The sequence below is a fragment of the Oxyura jamaicensis genome, chromosome 2, assembly GCF_011077185.1.
Source record: "Oxyura jamaicensis isolate SHBP4307 breed ruddy duck chromosome 2, BPBGC_Ojam_1.0, whole genome shotgun sequence".
Taxonomy (NCBI): Eukaryota; Metazoa; Chordata; class Aves; order Anseriformes; family Anatidae; genus Oxyura; species Oxyura jamaicensis.
Genome location: NC_048894.1, coordinates 145,236,093 through 145,259,140, shown reverse-complemented (window position 1 = coordinate 145,259,140; position 23,048 = coordinate 145,236,093). Strand labels below are relative to the sequence as shown.

The window sequence follows — 23,048 nt, the reverse complement described above, 5'->3', positions numbered from 1 at the left end:
GGTGATCCTGCTCAACAGGGGGTTGGACCAGATGATCTTCAGAGGTCCCTGCCAACCTCGGCCATTCTGTCATTCTGTAAAGTAGTCAGTTAGCCACAGTGCCAGAGGGGAGAGGCACACTGCCAGGCCCAGCATTAACATGCCCTGCAGTAACACCTCGCTGTGCCCAGAAGGACCAGGTGGTCCTGGGCAAGGTGGAGACGTGTCAGCCTCTGCTGCTCCACAGAGAGGACCGGTTCCCAGTGTTGGTGAACAGCCGTCTCCAGACCTTTATTTTTCTTACACTTTAAGGTTTTCCTTTGTGCCACAGCATGAAACCCAGCTGGAGCTGAAATCACAAGGGTTACATGAGTTGTACTTGGCTTGTCATGGTCTTCCCTGAGGGACAACTTGGCGACAGGAGAACTGGGTGCTTGCCCTCAGCAGGCTACCCAGCCCCACAGCATGAGGGAAGGAGCACGAGTGGGTGACAGCGAGCCATGGGGGCAGCTGCTCCCCCACAGAATCGAGCCTTTCCTCTGATGCTGTGGTAAAATAGGACATTTAATGCATTTTTATAACATTTTATACGCCTAGAGAGAGAGATTTTACTGCAAGCAGTCAGATACAGGCGGCTTTATCCCACTGAGGTGACCTCCCTTCAGACCCGCCCGCCCCACCGATCGCTCCGGACGCGGCTCAACCCCAACCACAATACCAACCCAGCGGGCGTACAGCGCCGGCTGCTTCCCGCCTCTCGCCGCTGCGAACGAGCGCGGGCGGGCGCGGCGGGCGCCATGCGGAGCCGGGCGGAGGTGGAGGCCACGCTGCGCACCGCCAAGCTGAGCCCCGCCGAGCTGCTGCCGGCCGCGCAGTGCCTCAGCTTCGGGCCGGGGGCGGCCGGCGCCGGGGAGTGCTGCCTGCTGCAGCTGGAGCCCGGCCTCTGCGCTCAGCTGGAAGCCGGGGCCAGGTACCGCTGCCCCCGCTGGAACGAGCGGGGATGGGGTGGGTGGGAGGCAGGGAGGGAAAGTAAGCTGCGTCCTGTCCCCGGGCTGCTTGCTGTTCGGTCAGGGTTGCTGCTTTAATAACAAAAGTAACAAGTGTTTCCGAAATCTTCTGAGTCTTTCGTTGGGGAGTGTTTGCTCCTTTTGTTTTCTTTCCTTCCACGCGGAAAAAGTAGGTTTAGGGAAGAAACGCTGCTGAGACTTCTGGCTGGAACAGTGAAGGGATTCCTGCCGGGCATCCTGAGACAGACGCCTACAAATTGGGAAATCCTAAAAAGAGTCCTACTCCCTTCCGAGAGCTTCCTGCTGGGGCTTGAGGCTGGGCTGAGCACCTACAAACCCCACGGACAGGCCAGCGAGTGAAGCGTTGGCACATGCCGGGGTGGTTCTGTGACATCCTCTACCTCTGCACCAAAAACAGAGAATGAGTTCTTGAGACGGTTTTAAAATGACTCCATTTATCAACTGCAACGCTAGCCATGTAATAAACGTGTTTTCAATGATACAACGTTAGAGCTCCCCCTAAAGAAAATCGGCCTTAGAGGTGCCCATCAGTGAGGCTGTTGGTGCTGGGTGGGCGATGGCTGGGGTGCCAGTGGCTGGGGGACCACTCGGGCACAGCCGGGCTCTGCTCACACATGCAAGCTTTGGGAATCAAAACTAGCAGTTTGATTAAATTGAAACTGAGCACTTAATTCAGTGTAGCCTGGGGGAGCTGTTGTCCTGCTTTGTGTTATCATGCCCTCACTAAGAATCTCCATGTAGTCAAGTATGTGAGCTGAAGAAGGGGATTTGCCTTAGATTCTTTATTTGGAAATTTTATAGAAGTCTGTTTGTTGTTGTTGTTTTGCTTTTTTTTTCTTTGTGTGTGTGTGTTTTCTGCTTGGAATCAGTTGCGAGAAAATACGTAAGTTTGAGGGAGTTACCTGAAGGACACTGTCCAACAGCCAATTTCTGCTTGCTTCTTGTTTCACAGTGGGCTAATTTCTGTCCTCAATAAGGAGCAGCTCTAGCTATAATCTGTTTTCTGAGGTTAGTGAGCTGGTTCAGGCATTAAGCGTTACTAACTTGGTGATTTGGGGGTTTTGTGTGAATAGTGTTAAGATATTTTAGATAAATTGAGAATTACAGCTTTACATTTTGGTGTACTGTGACTGCTGCTACCAAGTAGAACTGCAGTTTATAATGTCTTTACCGATGTTTAAATATAATTAAAAAAAATCAGGTGTGTTTAATAGGTGTTCATCGAGAAATAGAGGTAAAAATATGTCTTTATTTTTGTGCTTTTTTTTTTCAGCCTGGTAATCCGTGGTGAAAAGGATGAACAAGCAGTGTTGTGCAGCAAAGATAAAACTTACGACATGAAAATAGCAGATACCTCAAATATGCTGCTGTTTATTCCTGGTTGCAAAACTCCAGAAGAGCTGAGTGCAGATGAAGCACCTGGCAGTGTTATTCATTCACAGGTATGCCTTTCTGGGTTTTTGTTTGTTTGCTTTAATTCTCTAATCCCGTATTCTCCCTATTTTTTGTATTTTTTACAGGAGGCTTATGTGAAACCCGGGGTGGGATTCAGTTGCCTAAACATAGACTTCCAATGCCACTTTAGATGCTTTGTGGTCTTGGTCTAGCTACGAGCTGCCATTCTGGAAGGACATGGATCTCCTGTAGGTTCTTTGTATGTCCACTGGTCTCAGGAGGATGTCTTCATAAACATGCTTTATACGCAGGGGGCACGCTGTACCGTAGGGGGTCCAAAATGGCTCAAAGGGCCCTCGTTTAGGCAACCAAACTTTATCCATAATGTATGATAATTATTGTTTCTAAGAAGGTCAAAGTATGGTTTATTTTGAGTGTATAGTAATTACTTGTGGTAGGTATTAAAAGTTTTCAGAGAATATCTAATTTATTAGTGTTAGCAGCTTTTCTAAAAGTAAGCTGTTTGTAAACTGATTCTTATGAATGCTTTCCCCAAAGGGCAGATTATACCTTGTCACGCTTGAATATTATTTTTTAAATACAAAAATATATTCAAAGGTTACTATTTTTCAACTAACATCTGGAAAGATTTGTTGGAGCGGATTGTTTTTAGAGTTCTGAGTTTAAGGAATTCATTGGTTTTTGCTCCCCTGAAGTGTAGTTAATAAAATTCTACCCCAAAATAGTTAGGAAAACATTGTTACTAGTTGATAATTTGCTGCAATGGACATAATGACATCATTGAAGAGTAATCCTGCTTGTCCTTGGATGAACATAGTAATCAAAACATCACCATTTCTTTTGTGAAGTCAGCATTATTTCAAAGTTCAGGGGTCTTTTTGTTGTTGTATTTTTAATGGTGAGCTCTTTACCAAATAAATAAATAAAGCATTCAGATTACTCTGAAGGTAAGGATTTATTAGATAGAGTAGTTGAATCAATCACACCTGAGCTTGTTGTTGGGGACTTTTCATCTGTGTGTTGAATCAGACTAAGAAATCGAGATGTTCTGTTAGTTGAATGAAAGTGTAGCCTACTGTCTCATTAATGTCTGTTTTACTTGAACTTAATGATAGGATGAGTCATTAAGGTGACTTAAAAGAAAATGAAGTAGATCCCAAAATGGGAAGAATAAGGGCAGATGGAAATAGGAGGGGTTTTATGGCAGTAATATAATTTAGCATTAAGGGAAATACTGACAAGGAATATATCCCTTCATGACAGCCTGCCATTTATATTCGGAGATGAGCTGGTCCATTTGTCATGTGCACTACAAATATTTTTTATCATACAACCGTGGACTTCTATTCTTTGCTTCTGGTGGTAATGTTCTAATGGAAAATATTACAGTGATGTTTCATTCACCTGTTAATAGCTTTTTTTTCTCAGTGACTAGATTAAGACTTTTTGCTGATAATATTTTGGTAAGCTCCTGTGAATCCAAGTGGTTCATTAAAATGTCCCTGTGTTTTCCCATAGATTGCTGGCTTCTCCAATAACTACTGGGAGTTGCGGAGATGTCGGCCTAAACTGAAGAAACTGAGGAAGCTTCTCCTGGAAGATCCATATGAAGGACCAGATAGTGGGAAAGATCAGACTTCAACAGTGTCACATGTAAGTCACTTTCTTGAAGTTGGTAATGGGCAAATAAAAGTCAAGAAACATTCTTAACCAGAAAAGCAGCTTTAATGTTTCACAGCGCTGCTTTGAGTTAATTTTTAAGCCTACTACAAGTTGGTAATTATTAGCACTTCCGCTGACTCGCAGGTAAGCTATAAGCTTTTCAGTAAGAAGAGGAAAAGGAAGGACACTGGAAGAGACTGGCCATTTCCCTTTTTATGTGGAGACTTTCTTGAATACAGTCTTCTGAACCTTCTCAAAACTTGGGGAGAATTATAGGATGGTTAAGGTATAATACAGCTTTTCTTTCTCTGGGGCTGTCAAGTATGACGTGCCATGTCTGACCAAATGGCCACGAGTAATGTCAGCCTATTCCCTTTTATGTTTGTAAGGGTGATAAAAGCATCCTAGCTGAGCGCAGTGATTTCTTAAAAAGGCTGAGATGACAGCTGGTAGAGTGCTAGCTTGGCCTAAGTGGACCAAAACCAAAGAACTCCTGTGCAGGGTCTTAACTGAATGTCAGATTTGACCGCTCAAACACCCGTGCTGATCTGGGGATATATTTGCTCTGAAGTGCTGTCAGTATTTCTTAAAGCACTGCATAACAGGGCAGTCCCTTGCTGCAGTACTGATGTAAGTTCAGCTCTGCGTAGCTTAATGATGCTTCAGCATGCTGTCCGATTGGAATGGCACAGCAGGAAGAGGAGGCCCTTCTGAATTAAATGCTTTCCTAACATACAGGGTGTGTTCCAACCTTAGTGGTGGCTTGTCCTATTTGTGTTCCTGTAGCTAGTACAAATTCCAAATTTTGTTTTCCTGATAGGAAATGTTCTTAGGCTATAATTAATAAAATTCTAATATTTTTATTTTTTTTTAAATAAGACTGTCAGGTAAATAAAGGAATTGATTAAACCCTGTTTCCTATGGGCTTATGTCTAGTGTTCTTTCCCTTTACTTTACTCCTCACGATACCTTCTGTTCCTCCCACATCTCGTAAATCTTTACTAGTATCCAGAGTGCCTTCCCATTTCACCAAGTAACTGTTTTCCAAGAAGCTGCGTGTGCTGTGGCTGCTTCTGTGCTACATCTGCTAATAGGCTGGCAGACATTAGAACACAACACACAACTCTTGATGTCACGCTGGAGACTTCTCCTCAGTGGAGGTACTGAGTTCTGACCTCCGAAGGTGATGAGAGATTTTGAGTCTTTGTAAACTTGTTTGAATATCACAGGTTAAAATGTGATGTAATAAAGATGGAACATGTTCCATTTTCATTCTTGCTGTATTGCTTTACTTCTGGTGCCTACTTAAGCTAGTTTGACATCCTCGGAATACTTACGCATGGCACAAAGGCTTCCCCATAGTTAGGCTGTTTTTTATATTGAGTAACCCTTTGAGAAACTGTTGGAAGTGACAGAAGTGTCAGAGAGTGGTAAGCCGTAGAAAATTAAGTTTAGGTAAAAAAAAAAAATCAATCTTCCAAGTCTTTTATTATTTCGTATAATGCATTTAGCATTGTTGATGAAGCAAAGATGGAATAAGGATAACCTGTTCTATCTTTTTTTTCCTTGTTGCAGTATACAACAGAAGATTTGTTAAGTATGGTTCAAGCAAGTGAAGAAGAAATAATGCACCAGTTGCAGGTTTTAGATGCCTGTAAAATTAAAGGTATTTGTCTCTAAAGAATATTCTTTACTTATGAGGAAAAAACCGCTTTTTCCCCAAAAATATTTTTTTTCTCTAATAAGATAGATCTTTTCATCCCACAACCTTGTCTTTCTGCAAGTTACTTCAAGGTCCTAAAATCTGCTTCCATATTTTTCATATCCTCTACTGCTGTGAAGGTGATTAAAAAGGTAAAAGCGGGCAGGCATCAACCAGTCTGGCTCTTCCTAGGTGTTTAATCCAGGAGGCAGCTGAGCACCACACAGCTGTTTGATAACTTGGCCCAGCAGTGGAATAGGGGAAATTGCTGGGGGGAGTAGAAAAGTGAAACTTGTGGCTTGAGATAAGGACAGTTGAACAGAAACAAAAGGGGTGCAGACTACACAAAGCAAGTTACACAGTGCAACTGCTCACCACCCACTGACCAATGCCCAGCCAGTCCGAAAGCAGTGGCAGCCCCCCTGACCCACTGCCCTCAGTTTTACTGCTGAGCATGACATCAGGTGGTGTGGGATGTCCCTTTGGTCATCTGGGGCCAGCTGTCCTGGCTGTGTCCCCTCCAGCTCCTGGCTCACCCCCAGCCCCTTGCTGGCAGGGCAGCACGAGGAGCTGGGAAGTCCTTGGCTCTGTGTGAGTGTTGCTCTGCAACAACTAAAACATTGGTGTGTTATCAGCATTATTCTCATCCTGTATCCAAAACACGGCTCCATACTGGCTACCAGGAAGAAAATAAACTCTATCCCAGCTGAAACCAGGATACCAGTGTAGTTCCTTTTACAGGCACTGACATCAGTTTCCCACCCGTAGCATGAATATCTTTTGGGTGCTTGCCCCCGTCATGGATGAATGTGTACAGCTTTCCACATTTCTAGAGGCGAAAATAGTTGATCCGTAGGTATAGCCAGCCCCTTGATAGTCCTTTCTTCTTCCCAAACAGGGCTTATTTCAGGAGTCTCCGTGCTGTGCAAGGCAAGGGTGGAGGAGCAAGTGACTTACTTTGGGACAGGTCATACTCATACTTGGCCAAGTCCAAACCTTCACCTCTGTGCCAGGTGACAGCAATCCTAGAGTCATAGGGTCATTGTATGGGGTAGAACTGAGCTCCAGAGTTTTCAGGTCCAAACCTCATTTTTAGAACAGCGACAACTTGGAGCAGGTTGCTCAGGACTTCACCTGTTTGGTTTTGAGCATTTCCAAGGACAGAGGTGGCACAATCTCTCTGTCCAGGCTGTTCTGGGCTTTGACTTTCTGCAAGGTGAAAGAAATTCTAGTACCTGGCTCCACTGTCAAAACTTGTGCTTGTTGCTTTTTGTCCCACCCCTGAGCACTGCTGGGAAGCCTTCTGCTCCATCTTCTCTCTAGTGTCCCGTTAGGTAGTTGAGGACAATCTCACAGATAACTTCGTCATTTTACAACAGCACGGCGCTGTTGTACCAAGTCTGTGCTTTGTCTTACATGGTTTTCTGTGCTCTTGGCTGATCCTGAGCCGACACTTTGCAGAACGAGTGCAGTCAGTTCTGTTCATGCAATTCTGTGCTTGAATAATCAGTTTTTCCAGGTCAGATTCATCTCAGGATGGAACTGGTGTCATGATATCTGTGACAGGTAATCTACATAAACAGCTATGAAAAACTGAATTCATTTTATTGCTCCTTTACGTTTGATCTTACTATTTTGTGCTTTCTCTTACATTTCACAGAATCACAGAATTGTAGGGGTTGGAAGGGACCTCAAGAGATCATTGGGTCCGACACCCCTGCCAAAGCAGGTTCCCTAGAGCAGGTTGCATTTGATCCTGAAAAGGTCAGAATGCTCTGTAATTTGTAAAGGTGTGACCTAAACGTCCTGACTCCTGTAACATATCATCAAGGAAATAGAGTTAAGGTGTTAACCTTTCAATTTAACACTGTTTTCTTTTTCTATTTGTCAGGATACTGGAGAATTTTAGAATTTGACTATGAGATGAAACTCTTGAATCATGTGACTCAGCTGATAGACTCAGAGTCCTGGTCTTTAAGTAAGGTTCCTTTACGTACATGTCTTGAGGAGCTTGGACCTCTAGAGCCCACGTAAGCAATTGCTTTTAGTCCTTAAAATTGTCTGTAACCATTATCAGTTAAATCACTATTATTTATTAGAATTACATTTTTATAACTCTAGTTTCCAGGTGTTAATGATAAACTTTTTTTGGCTCTAAAATACATAAAGGCATTAATATTTCTCTGCTGTATCTACCCAGGAAAACGTTACTGTTAGCGTTTTGGAAGGCATAGATTAGTTTGAAACCCAGTGTCTAGCTAGTTTGCTGATTGAAGTAAGCTGCAACCATGATCTGTCTCCTTATTTCTTTAAAATATGTTTTTGTGATATCTCAGATGGTGCTGTATTTCTGGTGTAATTACTGAATTCAGTTCTAAGAGCTGACTTTTAGGCTGACATCAAAAGTCATGAAATAGTTCAGGGTTACCATTTAAACAAAATCTCAAGTTTGCAGTAGGGAGTGTTCTTACAGGCTATAATGTCCCATCCTCCATTCTCCTTGTTTTTTACTGTACTTGTTTACAGCTTCTTGGTAACTGTTTATATTATGTCCTAATGAAACTGGTTAGGCAAACTCAGAAGAACAGAAGAACGTTTCCAAGTGTGTTCACAGATATTTTTGAAACTGTATTGGTTTAGATATAGATAGGAAACGGTAACGTACAGTGGCAAAAGCAAGTTTTAAAGCTTTCTTTTTTTTTTTTTCTCCAGAGAGATGATAGAACATATTCTTTTAAGCTATGGAAGGAAATACACTGATGATGGTAAGGTTCGGAACTCATGTATGTTTAAATTTTCAAAATAAAATAGTTACTCTTTAGTAACTGAAGATTTTGCGAGGATGGCCCAAATATTAATTTGCTACAATGCCAGTAAAAGGAGGAAGAAAACAGTGAACCAAAACACACAAACAAACAAAAAAACCCAGTAAACTTAAGAGAATTGTCATAGGAAAATTGACTGTTGAACTGTATGAGACACTAGAGAAAACTTGGGAGCTAACAGAGGTACCTAAAGAGATATATTAGATGTCTACCAGCAATACTTTTGTGACTGAAAACAGATTGCTTGTAGAATTTAGATGGAATTTCTCTTATTCCCTCTAAATATTCCATTGAGAATTTATATTCCACTTTATAAACCAATTTATATTCCACGAGGAGGCCTTGGATGTCATGTGTTTTAAGCAATTAGTTGTGCTGTTGTGAACAGAATGTGAATTTGGCTTACCTGAAGTAGACACTTACACTTAGTCTCGTGAACTGCACAGCAAGATCCATTATTGTATTGCCTGCATCTCCACTGCTCGTCTCACACACCTGCAGAATAGTTCAGTGCCTTCACCTAAATTCTTCCCTGTAACCGTTCTCATCTCACCTTTGACTGAAGTACACAGAGGAGCAGTTGTAGTGATACAGATTGTCTTTTTAGTATATTAAGGCACATTGCACAAAGAGTAGTTTTGAATTAGTGAGTGTAGATGACTGAAAAGGTGGAAGGTAGCGTTTGTGACTGACATTCAGAGAATTTCAGCCAAGAAAATGAAAATAGAGCCTCTTTATTCCCATGGTCATACCATAATATAAAGATGATTAAGGAAATAAGTTTTGTTTAATTGTTCAACCACCGGCAGCAAACACTAATACAAGCCAGTAGGAATGAAAGCTGTAGGAGAAAGTGTCCCTATGGAGAGAGGAAAAGGTGGTGATGGTGAGGGGAGGTCATAAATGCAGTGATACAAATGAATGCAGCAGCCAGACAGTGCACACACACGTAACAATCTGCATAATTTGTTCTTCAGAATGGGAAGACAAGAAACATTTTTCTGAAGTAATATGAAGTCAGGTTACTCCCCCAGAAAAATAAAAACAGAATAGCTGGTTTGTAGAAGACTGTAGAACAGAATGGATATTTGAGGCTGTTCTCTGTTACCAAAAATCAAGAACCCACCATACTGTGTCTTTTGTTTCTCAGCAGGGGAGGTTTATTTTGAAATGCGTGAAGATAAAATATGCAGAGCCATAGCACAAATGCTTCTGCAAAATGCAGTTAAATTCAATCTGGCCGAGTTTCAACAAGTTTGGCAACAAAGTGTCCCTGAGGGGATGACAACAAGGCTCGATCAGCTTAAGGTAAAAACATAAAGAAGGGTGGAGTCTTCCATGAGTAGGCACAGCTGACTGTCATATCTAGATGTTATCAATTGATGGGGATTGGTTATATTATTTCTGCCAGCTCTTCAGTACTATTTCTGACATCCTCTACAAGTGTCAGTAGTGCAGAATCACGATGATTCAGGCTTCTGTAAGTCTAACGTGTTTCTCTATTTGAAGAGAAGTTGCAGCAGTGCAGTTAATACTGGTAAATGTAACTAAAGCAGAAGCTCTCGTAGACTGGACTGTAATGACAGCCTCCACAGTGGCAAGCACTAAGAAAACCCTTTTGCTGAAAAGAGATGGAGTGGTGTCAGATCGTGACGGATTTCCCTTCCCTTCTTGTCATAAGGGAAATGAGAAATATTGCCAATGAAACAGCACCATTATGGTATTTTTTCACTTTGCTGCTATCAGTGCAGTTCTACTAGACTTTGGAGATGCAGAGGGCAACTCGTCATGGATTGTTGCTAGAACAAATTAAATTGTTTTGGTTTATTTAACACTTCCTCTCTGATGCTGATCTACAGGGCTTGGCTCTTCTGGATAAAAACTCAAGACCAGAGACCATCTTCCTGCTAAAAGTAGAAGACTTACCTGAAGATAATCAGGAAAGATTCAACAGCTTATTCAGCGTACGGGAAAAGTGGACAGAAGAGGATATAACACCTTATATACAGTAAGGACACATTAAATCATGATTGCATTAAAAAAAAAGAAGTCAGGCAGAATTATCATGATATAAGTAGTGTTGATATTCTTCCCTTTTTGCATGGCTGACTTCTTATCAGCTATAACCCCCTTAAGTACTTTGTTTTAAATGACTACAAGTTTTGTATGAATAAAATCCCCTCTCCTGGGAACTGTAGCTATATTTGTTGGATTTTAACTTTTTGATCTTACTGAATTTAAACAGGAGATAATTCTGACTGACTTGATTGAGGCAGACTTAACTTAAAGGATAAATATCCTGAACTTTATAGTTAGTCTTCATATTTACAGCTGAAGAAATACAGAGTAGTAGTGCTTCCTGTACTGCATCATTTGTCTAACGCTACAATGCTGTCTGGAAGGCCCAGCCAGGATACATGTGAGCAGACATAGATGGTAATTAACTGCATTAATTCTTTAGGAGGATCTCTAAATTTGCTGTAACTTTTAATAACTGGTTCAGGAACTGTTTTGCTAGATTGCAAGCTCTTTAGAGGACAGTAGTAATAAACAAAAGAACAGACCCCAAATCCTTGTTTCTTAAGTAAATTGTGGTTTTTCCTGTTGATTAAATTTCAGAGTTCTAAACTTTGGGTTAGCACTGTGACAGTTACTCTGTGCTTTTTTTCTCCTAATACCCTAGTCCAGCTTGTTCCTTCTGTATTTACAAGCATTTCACTGAATCATTGTGAGAACACCTCTAATATCAATATCACCTGCTTGATTTCCTTTGTAGAGACTTATGTTCAGAGAAGCAGACAGTTGGTGCACTTCTGACAAAATACGCTCGCTCCTCAATGCAGAATGGTGTTAAAGTTTATAATTCCAGAAGACCCATCTCATAACAAATATTGTTTTAAAAACTGAGGCTTCTGAATGGAGTAACGGTGAATGCTGTTTCATCCTGCCTTCTGGGGGAAGGAGTTGTCAACAATTGTTATGTGGCATTCTTGAGTTGAAGCAATTGAGTTTCTTGAACAAGTTCTGTTTTCTGCACAGCTACATAGAATGTAAGGGAACTTGTCTCTTCTAAAGCATAGGGTCTGCAGCCTGTTCCCACTTTAGTCTGCCCACCTTCTTTTTCCTTTGCATTATAGTTATGCCAGGAGCTCCTTTTTGAGTATACTTCAGTTGTCTATCCATAAACCAAAGACTATCATTAAAAATTAAAACTTTATTGATAATAATTGAATTAACTGTATCACATAGATGTCAAGAGCCAAACAGAATGGTTATTTTTTTTTGGTCCATTATTGAGCATTCTTAAACATGCAGATTTTGTTGCTTTGTTGACATTTTGAGTGCTACGTGCCTTGACAAGCTCGTGAATGAATTATTCCTGACTGAGGCTACACTGGTCATTCTTTTGGAAACTGGTTCTTTTGTAGTCATACCTTTGTAAATAAGATTGGCACAAACCCTTGACATTTTAACACTTGGCAAAATTGCCTTTTAAACATTACAAAGAAAATACTGCATAACAATCAGGTTTGTAAAATCAAGTCTCAAGATGTAAGAGAATTGTTTTTTGAAGATGTAAGAGAATTGTTTTTTGAAGTTCCTATAAACTGCTGTTAGAATGTAGCTGACGTAAAATTAATCTTTTACAGATTACTACCTTGGCTTTGAAAAGAACTTGCAAAACTTTGGGACTTTTTAAAATTTTGGTAGGGAAAGTAATAGCACATAACAATTGTGCCTTGAAAAAAATATGTTTTGAATAACAGTTTGTTTGGAGCAATGAAACACAAATTTGCTATGATATTTGCCATAAAATAGACTGCCTGAAATTGAAGTTTCTTGACTATTTAAAAAAAAAAAGGTTTGCATTAGTCAGTGAACCGGTTTAGTATTAAATATTTTTTCAGGTATTTTTAACTCAACTATTGTGGTGTTTGGTTTTTTACACAAAAATTTTGCTGCATCATACTCAGATGTAAGGTATGAAAAATCTTGGAATATGTAGCTTACTAAATGGAGGGGTGCAAGAAGCTAAAAAGTGTAACTACTAAAATGGATTTTGTATCATTGCGATTTTGTTACAGATAAAACAGCTGAATAAAAAAACTACTTGACTGATTCCCTGTGTTTCACACTTCTGAAGCGTACAAGTGTGCTGTTTGACCCAGCTGCAGAGACTCAGCTGGGCTTGCTTCGTGGAAGAATTGCCTTGTTCACTGTTTGGTTTCAAAAGCTGTGGTACTTTCTGGTAACAGTACCAAAGCGTTCCTTCTCAGAGATGAACAGCAATATGAACTCGAAAGCTTTTGAAATAACTTCAGTTGCATCATTTCAGTTGTTTAGTTGAAACACGAAGACAATTAGTAGGTTCATAATCTGTGATACAACAGTATATATTTACAATTGGTCTTGTTTGTGAAATTAATAAGACTATAGGTATTACACGAGTAGTGCTGTATCATAATACTTAGGGTAATGATTCAGTTTTATATAAATTGGTTTTCGATGTGAGATTCAAAATGAGATGATGCTTTCTGAATTTCAAGAACTGCTGCTAAAGAAAGAGCTGAAAAGAATAACCCAAATAGCTTCTTTGATGTAGGAGCTTACTTCAACATAAAATAGATAAAACTTGCTTATAATAGAACAAATGCAGGTTATGAAGAAACTTCATAGTGTGTCCTCTTAATTCTATGTAAAAACCCTCCACAGTACAATTGGAGAGTGAGGGAAGACAACGGTGCCAGGAACTTTTTGTCTGTGACATGTTTTCAATAGAGCTGTTTTTTTTTTTTTTGTTTGTTTTGATTCAAATGTGAGGACTGCAGTGTTTTATTATCTTCCTGCTAGTCTTTATTGGGTATGCCATTGAGTCTAGCCCTCAAGTCAATTAAGTTCAGGTGTACTTTGTGCATTTCAAGTAGACTTAAATGTCTGTCAGGCACTGGAACTTCCCTAGTGAAAGCACAGAGGGAGAGGTTTGCAGCAAGCAGCCAGCATGTTTTATGGGTGATGCTTCTGGCTTAGTGAGGCTGGAGCTGTGACTGGAGGCCCCGAGATTTGGCAGTGACAGCTGGCACCGTACAGCAGACCCTGCGCTGCCTCACAAAGCTCCCAGCTAGCATCACCTGGCTGGGGATTTACGAGAGGAGCCAGACAACAGCTAAAGGCGCTGTTTCTGTTGAAACACACCCCACGCTGCGGGTCGGAGCCAACAAAAGCCCGGCCCTTGCTGGCCAGCGGGGCTCTCCAACTCTGGTCACAACCGAAACGGGACGAGCCCTGTGGCGGGGAGCAGGGCGGGAAAACTGCGAGAGGGCGCCGCCATCTTGAGGGGCAGGGCGAGCTGCTGCGCATGCGCATACCGCGGCCTCGGGGCTGCTGCGGATGTGGGGGGGGTAACGCGCATGCGTGCTAGGCTATGCCCCGACCCCCCCGTAACCCCTCTGGGGTTATTTTTTCGGGTTTTGTTTTCTTCATTTTTATTATTTTTTTCCTTCGCTTATGGCCGTTTCCGACAGGCACGGCGGCGCCGTTTCAGAAAACGAGCTGCCTTTGCGTTCGCGGAGGGAGCCGGCCGTGACCTTTCAACCGGCGGGGGTTAAAGGCTGCCGACAAAATGGCGGCCGCTGCTGAGGCGGGGAGCGGCGGCGGGGCGCGGCGGCAGCGCTGCTGAGGGGGCACCGCCTGCAGCCCCCCGGCTCCGTCCTGGCCTGCGGGGCTCCCTCAGCTCCGTCCTCTTCACAGGAAAATCTCTGGTTCCTGGTTTAGTTCCGTCCCTCCTGTGGGAAGCAAGCAAGCGGCGCCCCCGGAGCGGTATCGTTGTGTGAGGGGAGTGTGTGCCGCCTGCGGGAGGCTCTGCGGGGAGGTTGGATGCTGGTCGTGGGCTAACCGTGCTGCTGGGGCTAGCCGAAGATGCTCGACTCCGGAGGCGCGGATCCGACGCGGAGATGAGCGCTCAGGAGCGGCGGGACGCGACGAGAAGAAGGGCCCATCGAGCGGGGATGGTGGTGATGGCGGTCTGACAGCAGTGTGTGCCTAGTGCTGCTCTTCAGGATGAATAGGAAGAAAGGAGACAAAGGATTCGAGAGCCCGAGACCGTATAAATTATAAGTATCCAGTTTTTAAAAATCGTTATGCTTGAGACCAACATGCATTTTGAAGCAGTCCTCAGGCTGATCAATAATTGTCCATCTGAGAAGGTTGCAGCTATGGTTTACAGCATTGCTTGCTCTCAGAAAATGCATGTTGTAGGGTTATGTCTGACTGTGGGATCTTGTAGCCAAAGAGTCTGTAAGCCCCTAGGTTCACCGTACAAACATACTTACATTGTGCTCTTCAGAGCTTAGAGATCTTTCCACACAGCATCAGCACTACAGATCACGCTGTCAAATTTCATTCTTCCTGCTGTGTCAAGCCCTTTTAGTCTTGCAGGCCTTTTCTGTATACGAACACAAGTACATTTAAAATAAAAATAAAAGCATTTGTGCCAAGCAAATTATTATTCTTACACAGTTGTTATTTGGTTTGTAACCTAGCTGTAAAGACATTGGTTGCAGATTTCAGAGGATCTTTGCCTTTGTTTTATAAAGAAATCATGCAGTTATTAAATCTGCAACAGAAATGTATTTTTAAATAGAATTGTTGATGTTATACACATTTTAATGTGTGTAGGCAATTTGAAATCATCATTGGATACTGGCTTGTTTCATTCTCTTGGATTTTTTTTTAAGCTTTCTCACTGGAGGCTAAGTCATTTTTTAATACACAGAGTACCTTCAGATAATGTGTGGTGTGGTGTAAAAGCTGTGTTATTCTAAGGTTATATCTTGAGTCAGTACTCTGAAGTGCTGTGAAGATACCACCTAGTACTGAAAAAAGTTAGCAATAACTTCTCAAGTTTTAAAAAAGTTGGAATTATTTTATCTTTCATTTGTAAAATCAGTTTTATTTACCAGCAGTTCTAAATTTAAAGTAAATTCATTTGACTTGTTTAAAATGCTATCTTGATTAATCTATTACCATTATTTAAAAATATTTTTATACTAATAGCAAAAATGCTTGCTTATCTTTTTGCAATGTACAGTACCCACTTACATGAATTATGTATGAGAAGCAACTTCCCAGATAGATGTTCCACGCGCCTCTGATTGCGAATGTTATGGCTGCATGCCGTTTTCACTGCTGTGCATCACTAAAGTGTTAGAGCTTGATTCCAAACCATTACTAATACTGTGTTTTTACATACTGTTACGTGATGTTCAAAGGCTGTGCTGTTACTTTCTTCCATTGTTAGTAATATTCATTCTTATACTGCACTTTGAGTTTATTGCAACTTTTCTGACCTTGCGTGGTACACATACCCATTATTTGTTTTGGACCACTTATGTAAGAGACTTAGACCATCGTTAATTCTCCTTTTACAAACATGTGCTCTATGTAGAATGTATCTATATGTGCATACATGCCATATGATCTCTCTGTTTTTATAAATGGGTTGAAATATGATTTAAAATACTTGTAATTATGGAAAGCCTTACTTATTTTAAATTATTTTTTTCTTCCAGCACGACTCACCAGGTAGTTTGTATCAACAACATAAATTTTCAGAGAAAATCGGTTGTAGTAAGTATTGTTTTTTTTTTTTGTTTGTTTGTTTTGTTTTTTAATAAAATACGAAAGTAGAAATGGAAAGTCTGGATTTTCTTCATGTTTTTAGAGAGAACAACTGTACGCATAAGCTGATCATGTTCTTTGGCTTCTTTGTATTTTATGCTTTCTCAACTGGTGCTTTTTGTATGTCTGTCATTCCTAGAGATGCCTAAAATAAGATGCCTTGTAATAGTGAATACTTGAACCTCTGTGAGGAAAAACTTTCTAAAAGAAAGAAAATAGCATACAAAACAACTTGCAATTAAGAATTAACTTTTAACAGCATTAGTTGGTGTTAGGGACGGGATGGGATTATAGAATTGTGTAGCTTATATGTGAGTTGATTGGAGGCTTGAAGGATACGTTCATGATTTTGGGCCTCAAGTTGCTGAGGCTTTTTGTGAATTTAGATGTATGACTATATAGATTCTGCTTAGGTCTTAAGCATCATTGTCTCAAGCTTAGATTCCAAAACCTAAAACATGGTGATGGAAAAAAGAATGGTAGTAACTTGAAATCTAGTCAGTAGAGGCGAATAATTTCCAGTAAAGTAAGTATTTTGAAGTTCTATTTTTCATCATTATTTATTTATTTCACAACTGGGGAAATTCACCTGCTAAATGGTATGGAAAAAAATGTAAAAACATCTACAAGGGAAAAACAATTTTGTTTTTATGTATAACATTAGCTTTTACTTGTATTTTCAGAGGAAAGTCATATTAGATTTTTTTTAATATCTTTACATTGTGAACTGATAAAGTCTTCATAGAAGGTTTTGATTTGTGTTTTCATAGGGTTATGTGGAACTGACAATATTTCCCACAGTTGCAAACCTGAATAGAATCAAACTGAACAGTAAACAGTGCCGCATTTACAGAGTAAGAGTCAATGACTTAGAAGCAGCTTTCATCTATAATGACCCAACGCTGGAGGTTTGTCACCATGAGTCAAAGCAGTAAGTAATGTATTTAAAACCTTGCAGATGCAGTGTTGCCTCTTGTTGTGAAGCATGACCTATTTTGTTCTGGCTAGTTTTACCTGGTGATTTTGTAATAATAACATAAGTTTCTATCAAAACAATGGACTTCTGTTATGGTGACTTATTTCTGGGAAAGCTTTTTGACTATAATTTTGACCCTAAGGTTATTCTTTAGAATTTCTTTCTCTAACACTTCTTTGTATGGTTTTGTCAAAGAATCACTTTTTTTTTTTTTTTTTAAGTACTTTATGGGAAAGAAGTGGTAGGATGCCACTAGTGGTCTTGGTGCTTTAGGAAGTTGTCCTTATGTGTTTGGATTTTTTTCAACAGCAAGAGAATATCTTTGAAATGTTTTCATCTTTGATAGACTTCAGATTTAAGCTTCATCTATAGACATCTTATGTGCTCATTTATTTAAAGAAAAAATGGTGACATGATTGTGCCAATAACATTTGTTTGTGCTCTCGTAGAGAATGTTTTACAGTGGTATAAGAACATTAATACGAGAGTTGCATGTGATAAGATTGTCCTTTTTTTTTCTAACTTCAGCACAGTTGGTTAAATGACTTAGGTTGCAGCAGTATAATATTCTGTAGACAAAAGTTACTATGTTCTGATAAAAATCACAATTTTTGCGGGAAAAAATTATCATGTGTAATGTCAGATTTGGATGGTCCTTCCCAGTGAATATGGGATCAAAGTTCTTATTTCCCGATATTTTCCAATTTCCTAACAAGTTTTCGTAAGCATTGTTTCTGATGTTACTAAACATCTCCAAGTAGTTTTTCATTGTGTTAGTTTAGTATTTTCAAACAAACAATAGGAATAAGGCAAATCATGCAACTGTATCAGATTAACTACTGGACTACTAAATTAAGATGCTCATTACTATCCTTCAGACATTTCTTGTGTACCCTGGTGTCCCCAGAGTAATTGCTCTGAGAGATCTGTTAGCCAAGAAGATGGAGAAAGCTCAGTAAGCAGCTTCAGAGCTGGTATCACTTTCGTAAACTCACATGCTTGATGAAGACAGATCTGAACTAGCTAACCTATGGTTCTGCTGCTTAGACTTGTGTGAACAGTGACATTCTCAAACTGTGTAGCTAGATAGATAAGAGGGTTGTCTTCTCATTGCCTTAATGACTAGAGCCTTTGAGATGTTTCTCATCCCATCTTATTTTTTGGTTAAACCTGATTTTTAAATTCTCTCAATGTTGTCTGAAAGCTAGACTATTAGGATAACTTCTGTTCTTAAGTTACTGTGGTTCAAGTGCTATTTTTTCGTAGAACTTTAAGATATCTTGAGTTGGAAGGGACCCACAGGGATCATCAAGTCCAACTTCTGGCTCTACACAGGACCACCCAAAAACCAAACCAAGTTTTATACCAAGTTACCCATCTTTGGACTTGTTCTTGTTGTTTATGACACTCTGTTCCTTTATTCATCATGTATGCAAGAGTTTCAGGAATTCAGTTTGCTAATGTAATGTTCATTTATGTAAGACACTGAAGTAGATATCGGAGTTCTGAAACTTTATCCTGATGCTGAACCGCTTGAGTCTATTAAGTAGTTCCTGTCAATTTTGACTTGATTGTGTTTGGTGGTGGTATTATTAAGTCAGAAATTTAAAATCCTCATTGGGTGAAGCAGGGTAGATTCTAGTTGTTCTGAAGTTAAAAAGTAGATTCTAGTTGTTCTGAAGTTAAAAGTTAAACCTCAAAAGTTGAAAATAACCTCAATCAAACGTTCATTATTCATTAACGTCGTAGATTAGGGTCTAAGTCCTAAAATGTTATCAGAACTATAACTTGAAAATTTGGAAGAAGTTTCAAATTGTCTCACTATCTGGTATTGAAGAGCAAGTTTAAAAACATGCAGTTTTCCACATGTTTTTAAGAAATGGTATGGGAAGAAACTGATAAAAATCTGATCCTTTTGTTCTTCAGTAACAGAACATAATGGGTAAATGCATTCACAAAGTTTATTCTTTTGTCTTTACTGAAACTTGTGTTCATGTTTTCACTTTTTTTTTTTTTCTGGTTGGCTTGGTTGAATGCAGTTTGCAGGATTGTTAAAGGACATTTAATTTGAAGCACTTCATTTTGTTAAGTAAGGGATCGGGAGAGATACCAGTGATAAAATCCTGAAAGGCATGTAAGGACAAGGCATGCAAAGTGAAACTCACATAGGGTGAGAGCAGCCTGTGGTTTTCACAGGTGCAGGTTTTTACATTGCCATCAGAACTTGCAGAAAGTCTCTGTGTTAAATAACTCCTGTGTTATTCATAGATTTGGAAGACAGAGGTCACCAAATGTTCTTCACAGACAGCTAGTATGCCTGATTTCTTTATCTCAGAAATCAAAGACTGCATATTTTACAAAGTATTGTGTTGAGATGTGTACTTTTTTCACTGAAATACATGGTCACGATCTGGTATTAAGCACGGTGGTAACTAAGCTTTGGTTAAATACAGCATTGTGCTCTTAAGATCATGAACAAATTCAAGAAATCTAAAAATTCTAAAATTTGTACTGCCAAAAAGAATTTGTCAGTGGCTTTCTTCTACCCTTCATTACAAGGAACCGCTTCTAGAAACAGTTGTGGTTTGGCCTTTGGATTCAAACAGTTTTTGCTCTGATGATCATCTTGAGAGGATGTCATTTGTATCCATGTAGCTGAACTAGGTATGTCTATTATTTCAAACAGAATGCAGATTAGTTATCAGATTTTGTTTCTAATGTTACAGGGGTAGTTACCTTTTGCAAGGCTTTCTTTAGTTGTCTGTTGAACTAGTAACTGTGAAATTAAGATGTTTCTTGGCAACCTGTTTATTTAAAATAAATAGATTTAAAACTTTATTCTTTCCTGTGATATATAGCAAATAAAAAATTAGTTTAATTGTTAAGGTTTTGTGTCCAAATATTTTCTAATTTTTGATACTTTTGGTTTGTTAAATGTTGATTTGTAAAAGAAAAATATAAACTATGTAGAAAAAGTTTTTACTTTAATGGATACATTCTTACCTTCTTTGTCAAATATAAAATATTTTCAAGACCCCTTGCTCCACCAGTTAGTGACATAATTCAATAAAAATGATAAATTCTGTATTTAAAGCCACAGTAATTATTTCTGTGGGAAGACTTACTTCAGCATCCATGACTTGAGATGTTAGGTTCACTGATACTAGGTGAAGGTCAAATGAAGTGGTTAAATGTTGTTTGTTGTACAAATTTAGGCATGCAAGACCTTTAAGAGGGTTGAGAAAGTCAAGATTAAAGAGAGCTTTATCTATGAAATACAACCAAAGTCAGCTGAAATTGTTTCTGTCTCATGATGAAATTCCCTGCTGTTTTTGTGTGACATTTTTTGTCAGATCAGTTTTGTGTTCTAGACCTGGAATTTACCTTTCTTTTTTCAGTTCAAGTAATACTTTTGTTTTCTGTTATATCCTACTGCAAAAGTTATTGACATGCTTTCTGTCACTTTATAGTTTTGGTGTAGTAGAAGATGGAACAATTTTTTTAATCTTCTGTATTGTCACTTCTGCTGATTGACAAAAAAAAATGACTAAAAAGATAATTAAAAGTTAGTAAGTTTTGTAGAAAATATTAGTAAAAACTTTCATTTGTAGATTAAGTATATTTTCAACTTTGATGCCATTGCTAGTTTGTCCATGGGTCCCAAAACACCATTCAGATAACACCTGAAAGTCTTTTTAATGTCAGTCTTCAATCTTGTAATTTCTTCCTGAGTCTTCACAGCTTTTTGATACTGGTATATATGGATGAGCTTAAGAAGGTCAGTTCCTGCCTGACTGAACAGAAGCTGGGTATAAAATAGGTATAAAAAAATCGGTATAGTTTTGTCCTGTGTACACAAGGCGGCAGAGAATCCCATTTAGCTCATACATTTAAGGAGGAGTTGGAAATGTTGTAAAGACTGCTTCCAACCTGCAAACAGTGCTGGAGCATGTCTGCTTGGGTCTCTTCTTAGGGCCGTTGTGCAGTGTTAGACACCTCTGTTGCCCCCTTCTTCCCTTTTTTCCTTGTAAATTGTCGCTCTCTTGACTCCGTCAATATGAGGAAACCCCAGTGAGCTGTACGTTTGCGCAGAGTGAAGTTACGTAGCACCGCTGCCACTAGTAGGAGAGATGCTATAAAAAGTTAACGTGGAGATGTTTGGAATCAATGAGTAGCTTTAAAAAAAAAAGCCTCTATGAGATCATTCCTTTCCAGTCAGTCAACAAGCATGCACTTGGGCTGTCACTAACAGGCTTTTGGGTCAATTTTGATCATGAAACGTGTCTCTACCAGGAGAAAACATGAATGCATATTACTTTTTCACTGTCAGTCTATGCTTACCATTAGGAAGAATTATGTTTATTTCTTGGGCTGTAACTTTTGGCTTGTGCTCTGATTTTTGTTAAAATGGCCACATCCAGGTACTGAGTCTAATGGATTCCTTTTACAATGAATCACTCCTTTGAACTGGAACACTTCACAAAAATAGAAATATCAGAATAGACTGTTTCCCGTTAAATATAAAGCCCTGTGGAGTCTACCTTTTGTGTCATAAAATCATAACCTTTTCCTGTCTATGAACCCTGTTGATGTTTAAGATGTAACCACAAGTTCATCACGAGACTCAAACTTGGAAAAAAATCTTACAGATGTATTAGAAAGGAGTCCCCCAGAACCAGTTTACATTAGAATGAAAAACTTTGAGACTGGAGAATCTAACAGAAATGTTACAGTTGTTTTCTGTTGCTAGTTTCTTTTAATTGCTAAGATAGTTTTCAGCCTTGCAGTATTTCTTAAAGACCTTTTTTCCATTGATAATTATTTGCCTTCCTAGGATACTGTTTCAAGTCAGCTTAAAGCTGCATCCCTTGGGGTGGTTCTGATATCCCCGCCAGTCTCCTGTGCCTCAGCATGAGCACTTCTCTGAGACCTCAGTATATGATCAGGGAGCTAGACCAACTGAAAGCAGACTGCCAAAAATGACTGTTTTTTCCCCATTTAGCAATTCCAGTTGCATCACCGCAGGGTCACATGAGCTATAGTATCCTTAATGAGGGAGGGAGCAGGAATGAGTGGCAAAGATGGGGAGACAGAGCATCAGCTTGAGTTTCAGTTGGTTTGAATTGTTCTGGAACCATTCTCAAAGTTACAGCGAGTTCAACCGTGTGTTTTTAAAACTTAATGCTGTTACACTGCATTATACCCTTTCTTTAAATGCACTTCAGCTATGAAAAAAGAAATCACGGTTATGTATTAAAACTTGGGATTTGGGTGTTTCTGTATTAATATGCTCACATTCACTATTAATGTCCTATTTTCAGCAGCTTCCAAGCAAAGTAGACAAGTTTAGTGCTCCTGACATTCCCAGTCTTGGTAGTGGTGCCAGGAAATGTGTGCGCTATTATTGCCAAAGATCAAGAATTGCATGAAAATATGTTCTCAATATATTTCAGTACTTAGCTACATTTTTCAGATGGGGAAGGCTGGGAATATAAGCGTGGCATTTGACTTACCTAGACTTCTACGATGATCCTGGCTTAGTTAATTACCCTTCATTCTTCCAAGTAAGGTACCGTAATTTGGGTTGAACGCTGTTTTCTCTGTGGGTGGTGAACAGAGAGTGGTTAGATGAAAGAAAGTAAAATCCTGAAATGAGATCATGTCTGCTCTGCGTGGACTTCAGATTCCATGGAAGGATGGAGCCCACAGCCACAAGTTAATTCACTCCATTGTGGTGCAGCAGTGCCGCAGATAGCGTTACGCTTGATTGCAGCTCTGCCCCC

At 39.8% G+C, this 23,048-nt stretch overlaps 2 protein-coding genes across 5 annotated transcripts in view; both read left to right on the top strand.

Annotated features, from left to right (window-relative positions):
* Positions 1-682: 682 nt before the first annotated feature.
* Positions 683-12,731, top strand: DSCC1 (DNA replication and sister chromatid cohesion 1). 3 transcript variants are annotated; one of them, XM_035316934.1, is made up of 9 exons: positions 683-949; positions 2,281-2,449; positions 3,942-4,076; positions 5,661-5,751; positions 7,679-7,817; positions 8,500-8,552; positions 9,766-9,920; positions 10,472-10,620; positions 11,389-12,731. In XM_035316934.1, the coding sequence occupies exons 1-9, from the start codon at positions 777-779 to the stop codon at positions 11,495-11,497; spliced, it is 1,173 nt and encodes a 390-aa protein (XP_035172825.1). In that variant the 5' UTR covers positions 683-776; the 3' UTR covers positions 11,498-12,731. The 3 variants fall into 3 exon arrangements, with proteins under 3 accessions (XP_035172825.1, XP_035172824.1, XP_035172826.1); XM_035316933.1 differs by having other exon boundaries at positions 685-949; positions 9,763-9,920; XM_035316935.1 differs by lacking the exon at positions 683-949 and adding an exon at positions 1,894-2,015 and having other exon boundaries at positions 9,763-9,920.
* A 1,416-nt stretch (positions 12,732-14,147) lies between these two features.
* The window catches only part of TAF2 (TATA-box binding protein associated factor 2), a 57,191-nt gene continuing 48,290 nt past the window's right edge, over positions 14,148-23,048 (top strand). Inside the window, exons 1-3 of one of the 2 annotated variants that reach the window (XM_035316931.1) lie at positions 14,148-14,722; positions 16,184-16,238; positions 17,060-17,220. In XM_035316931.1, coding sequence (XP_035172822.1) covers positions 14,670-14,722; positions 16,184-16,238; positions 17,060-17,220 — 269 coding nt within the window. In that variant the 5' untranslated portion in view covers positions 14,148-14,669. The remainder of the gene's footprint in view (positions 14,723-16,183; positions 16,239-17,059; positions 17,221-23,048) is intronic. The other variant, XM_035316932.1, reaches the window with a different exon arrangement.